Source organism: Sinocyclocheilus anshuiensis, unplaced genomic scaffold (assembly GCF_001515605.1).
Source record: "Sinocyclocheilus anshuiensis isolate Anshui unplaced genomic scaffold, SAMN03320099.WGS_v1.1 scaffold758, whole genome shotgun sequence".
NCBI lineage: Eukaryota > Metazoa > Chordata > Actinopteri > Cypriniformes > Cyprinidae > Sinocyclocheilus > Sinocyclocheilus anshuiensis.
The window spans coordinates 809,593-815,578 of NW_015548126.1; the positions used below are offsets into that span (position 1 = coordinate 809,593).

Here is a 5,986-nt window from a genome sequence, read left to right on the forward strand (position 1 = left end):
CCCCCCCTTTTTTTTTTTTTTTTTTTTTTTTTTTTCCCACGCTACGTGTTTGCACAGTCCGGCAGCTTATAATTTCACCCTCTGCAATTTTCTCCATCTCTCTGGTTTTCTAAGTAAAGAGGAAAGAGGCCCTAAAAATGGCCGCAGTATAAAAGCGCTTGACGTCGGGGTTGCTGCGGAGATGTGAGGGGGCTTTCATGTCCTCTGCTCTGCGGCTCTCTGCTCCGCTGCTGCACAGCGCTGTATTTATAGCTGTGGTTTGTCTCAAGCCACTGCCTCTTCAGCTCTGAGCTCAGGCCTGGTCCTTCCCGTAGATTTAAACTGGGGCCTAATCGGAACCGTGGAGCTCCGTGCTGGGGCCTACTTCTCCTCAGCTCCATCACAGGGCCGACTGTCATGCTTTCTGTGTGCAATTAAAGTAAGTAATGGAAAAGTATCACAGGATTGGTTTCAGAGGTTAAGTGAGGAATTGAAGCTGTATTTGTTTTGAATGTAAATAACAAATCAGGTCAGTCGTTCCGTGTTGTAATGGCTAGTTCTCTTTCATGTATGACATCATGACGACTGCGTCCAAAGCAACGACAGCTTCAGGTAAAAGGTTTGGGAACAAAATCAGACCAGTCTAAACAAATAAGCTCACTCCGATACAGGCGAGGTTGTGTATTCCAGGGTAGAGCTGGTGTCAGAATAATGTCAGCTGGATGGAAAGAGGGCAGCGGTTTGTACAGGAATACGTACACGGATACAAACACTTGTAAACTTAGTAAAAGTGAACGTCACAGTTGACCTCATTTACTTTCTGGACTTCTGTGATAAATAAATAAAAAGATGAGGGAGTAGAGCATTCAAGATGCAAATGTACCATCAAAGTAGCGGCTCGTAAAAACATCATTCTTTTCAGTTGGTCCTTGAATGAATCTTTTGATTCAGTTCACAAAAACTGAATGATTCTGTTAACAAATTAAACTGATTCGGTTCTTGAATTCCACTTACTGACTCAATGATCCGGTCACTGCTTTTAACAGCTCGCTGGAGGGTAAATTATTAGTGAATATATACACTTTTAGTCTGTTCCTAACACAAAGCCATCGTATGGCTTCAGAAGACTTGTAAAAACGTAGTATACAAGTCATATGGACTATTTTTATGATACTTCTAAGCAGTGTTGGGGAGGTGACGCATTACAAGTTACGTAATCAGATTACTTTTTTAAGTAACTAGTAAAGTAACGCATTACTTTTTAATTTAGAAGGAAATATCTGAGTTCCTTTTTGAATTAAGTAACGCCTGTGACTTTGTTTCCCATGTCTTGACTGACAGCTCTCATGTTGCCATGTTGAGAGAAATCGGGAGTAAGTGCAGAGGTGTTGTGTGCGCTGTGTGAACATGACGATACTGTAGTTCTAGACTAAATGTCAACATGCATTTACTCACCTCACCTGCACAAAAACAGATTCAGTAGCTATTCTTCAAAATGAATAAAAACATTGTTAAATAAGAAAAAAATATCCTTTGTATTTAATCCCATTTTATTAAGCAATGTCTTTGCTACTGACCTTCGATGATCCAATTCAACCATACTAAGCAAAAATGACACATTCGTGTTTCATTTTTGATATTGCTGAATAGTATTGAACGTTCTTCTCCTGCGTCATATTCTTCATGCAATTTGTTTGAGCGGCGCCTCTACTGTACAGAGGTGAATTTACATTTCCTTCAGCCTGAGGCGTATTCATTTGACTTTTGTTGTGAAAGGGCTTTTACATTTGTAAAATAACTTTTTTTATATTAAAAACAAACAAGCAAGCCCAGCCCAGATTTAAAAAGTAACTCACAAGTAACGTAACGCATTACTTTCGAAAAAAAAGTACCGTAATTAGTTACTTTTTTAGGGAGTAACGCAATATTGTAATGCATTACTTTTAAAAGTAACTTTCCCCAACACTGCTTATAAGGTGTTTTTATGTCTGTCTTGAACCCTGAAAGTGCCAGTCCCCATTTATTGCAATTGCATGGAAAAGTGATCAATCTGTTGGTCAACATGGCGAATTTGCGCAACCAATTTAAAGGGGTCATATGATGGTATTTTAAAGATCATTATTTTGTGTCATTACTTTTTAATTTAGAAGGAAATATCTGAGTTCCTTTTTGAATTAAGTAACGCCTGTGACTTTGTTTCCCATGTCTTGACTGACAGCTCTCATGTTGCCATGTTGAGAGAAATCGGGAGTAAGTGCAGAGGTGTTGTGTGCGCTGTGTGAACATGACGATACTGTAGTTCTAGACTAAATGTCAACATGCATTTACTCACCTCACCTGCACAAAAACAGATTCAGTAGCTATTCTTCAAAATGAATAAAAACATTGTTAAATAAGAAAAAAATATCCTTTGTATTTAATCCCATTTTATTAAGCAATGTCTTTGCTACTGACCTTCGATGATCCAATTCAACCATACTAAGCAAAAATGACACATTCGTGTTTCATTTTTGATATTGCTGAATAGTATTGAACGTTCTTCTCCTGCGTCATATTCTTCATGCAATTTGTTTGAGCGGCGCCTCTACTGTACAGAGGTGAATTTACATTTCCTTCAGCCTGAGGCGTATTCATTTGACTTTTGTTGTGAAAGGGCTTTTACATTTGTAAAATAACTTTTTTTATATTAAAAACAAACAAGCAAGCCCAGCCCAGATTTAAAAAGTAACTCACAAGTAACGTAACGCATTACTTTCGAAAAAAAAGTACCGTAATTAGTTACTTTTTTAGGGAGTAACGCAATATTGTAATGCATTACTTTTAAAAGTAACTTTCCCCAACACTGCTTATAAGGTGTTTTTATGTCTGTCTTGAACCCTGAAAGTGCCAGTCCCCATTTATTGCAATTGCATGGAAAAGTGATCAATCTGTTGGTCAACATGGCGAATTTGCGCAACCAATTTAAAGGGGTCATATGATGGTATTTTAAAGATCATTATTTTGTGTATTTGGTGTAACAGAATATGTTGACATGCTTTAATGTTTAAAAAACACATTATTTTTCAAATACTGTACATTATTGTAGGTCCTCTATGCCCCGCCTCTCTTCTTTGCAACTTTACAGATCTTCTTTATGCACCAAGAGCTTGTAACACTTCAAAGAGAAAGGAAAACTTGAAATCGCATCATATGACCCTTTTAAACATGAGTGAAATCTGCATGGAGAACTTTTTCACTTTTTGAAACTTTTTGATGTCATTTTTTTTTATCAAATATCCAGTTTCGCATCACTTTTTAGAAATGCGCATGTCTTTTCATGTCGACTTTAAACCCCGTGTCTGAAGCCGTGACCAATCACAAGCCCAGAATTACAGCACATATGAGTGACGTCTTAATGCTGTCACCTTTTTTTTCTTCAGAATTGATGGTGAACAGGTGTGTGCGCGCGCTAATGCTGACTGTCTACGTTCTGATCTTTTAATCACAGTCAGTGAGAGTGTTATATAATGAAAACAGCTCGTAGTTGTTTGTGTGCGTCTGAGTGGATTAGACGTGCGATTGAACTGGTCAGGAGTCAGGAGCGCCCCTTTCGGATGAGGCTCACATACGCTTGAGAATGGATAAAGGGAGACAAACAGAAAGAGAGCAGATTGTCTGCATCAGGTCTTGCTCGCTCGCTCTGTGTTTGTGCCGAGCGATGATGTCATAAAGCTTTTGGCTCCTCTCAGGCTGTTCAGATCTGTGTTGAACGTTTCCAGGGAAACAATGATGCTTGTTTATCAACCGTTGGCAAGGTCAGTTACTCCTCAGGCCTGAAGGAAGGATCCAAGAAAGTGGTGTTTTCAAATAAACGAAGAAAGGGAGGATTTGTTTGTTTTTGTGTATGAGAGGGCGCTATAGACCAGCGTGTTCCTAAAAAAGCAGATTAGCAGCGTGTTTCTACTTTAAATAGTGCTTTTAGGTTTTATTTTGTGTTGTCTGTGGCCATTTGATCATCTGACTAACGTTCGTTTCTCCTCTTTTCCACCAGAATGAAGAGTAGAAAGCCACCGTTTCTTCAGCATCAAGACTCAAAATCTTTCCCCATTCACCACAAGCCGGACCTCAGAAAACTGGACCTCAATAAACTCACTAACCTCATTTTCCAGAACCACATTATCACCCGGACGCTACCAAAACCATATGGACAAAACAGACCTCATAACATCACATATCCGGACCTCACAAATGCTGGATTCCACTAACCATAAATCTCTCACAACCGGACTTTCACTGTGCGCATCTCTTCAGACATTACTGTCCAACTGTTACAGACTCGGTACAAATGGATTTCTACCATCAAATGTGGTAAAACAGCACCTTTTGAGGTAAAAGGCAATGGTACTGCAGTAGTAGTTGTAGTTTCTCAAGCAATGTTACATTAATAATATTTATGTAAATGATGGTACCTAACTAGTACCAGACGTACAACAAATTGTTTGGTACAGGGATGCTTTACGAAGCAGCCATATTGTGTTGGGTTTGTGCGACAGTCCCCAACAGTGTTGATTTTACCCATTTCCTTCAGTACTGCCAGATATTTCCATTACATATGGGATTACACGTTGTTATACAGATCTCAATTAGACACTTTTATACACCCAGTACGAACAACCTCAAACACCCCGACCTCACCTCAGGATTTTACGAAAGAGTTTACACACACACTGTGTTTCAGCACTGAGCCATGACTGACCTCATGCTGCCAAACACACACTGTGATGTCTGTCAAACCCGTGTTTCATTTCATACTTGGTCACATTACAGCCCGTGCAATTGTAATAATAAGCATGAATCTCATGGAGTTTATATTGGCCTCCAAACAGAACTACACCCCCATTTTTTTATTTTTTTTTAGCATGAAAATCAAGAAACTATTTTTTATAATTAGTGTATATCTCATATAGAGTATATATGGCTTCCAAACAGAACTATGAAATATTTTGGTACTATACCTTTTTTTCTTCTTCTTTTTTTTTTACTTCCTATTTTTCTTTTTTATCACATTTTTAAAACCTTTTTTTAATTTAAAAATAATTTTGGTACTAAGTTTTTTTTCTTTTTCTTTCTTTTTTCTTTTTTTCCAATGGTACATGCACAAGTGTGCTTACCGTAAATCAAATTTTACATTATTACCTGATTACCTGATGAACAATACAGTTGAGATTTTGTGAATGATGAGGGGTGGACATTTTATTTTATTATCGACACAAATGAATAGAGGCCTTACTGTCCTGGTTGGGCTCAATAAAGGGCTTATTCAAGCGATCACATTCATGGGTGTGTAAATCCCATGACTGAACTAACGTTTCTGATCAGATTGTATCACCAGTAGTTGGTCAAACTGAACAAAAAATCTTGCACTAGAATGTGCCGTAACAGTTCATTATGATACGTCTAAACCTTGTAGTGCAAGTCTATTTTACAGGCAGCAGTACTGTTTTTTTTGTTGTTGTTTTTTTCATTTCGAGCATCCTGCTGTTAAGCCTTGGAAGCCAGTCAAAGTTGCTCGCAACTTTTTTTTAGGCTGTTTTATTTCATTACAGTTGTATCTTTTATTTCATATGGTTTATTTTTGTTTAAAATAACTCTTGCTGGGGCGATGGTAAGCTCACAGCAACAGGTTTAAAAAAGAAAAAAAAATCTATGTCATGTTTGCTGCTGAAATGAAACAAACAATGAACAATCTGTAAATTATTGAATATATAGAAATGTTCTTGGTTCTCTTTTAAGAGTTAAAGTATTTAACATTTCAAGGTTGGTGTTTCATTATAATTTTTTTTGCCTTTAGAATCTCGACACATTTTTAAAATGTGTCCACTGTTCTTAAGTTCAATCTTTTTGTGGGGAATATTTGCTTTTATAGTAAAATGTGTAATCCAACCTTTTTGAGAGAATGGTACGGTTCTATAGAGTTTCCTTCATTTTGTAAAAGATGCGTATTAATGTAACATGCACATCAGGGACT

The 5,986-nt window shown here is 37.5% G+C and overlaps 1 protein-coding gene across 1 annotated transcript in view; it reads left to right on the forward strand.

Annotated features, from left to right (window-relative positions):
* Positions 1–4,893, forward strand: part of LOC107704743 (insulin receptor substrate 1-B-like) — a 25,591-nt gene extending 20,698 nt beyond the window's left edge. Inside the window, exon 2 of the mRNA XM_016507732.1 lies at positions 4,010–4,893. Within this exon, the coding sequence (XP_016363218.1) occupies positions 4,010–4,014 (5 nt within the window). The 3' untranslated portion in view covers positions 4,015–4,893. The remainder of the gene's footprint in view (positions 1–4,009) is intronic.
* Positions 4,894–5,986: the final 1,093 nt, after the last annotated feature.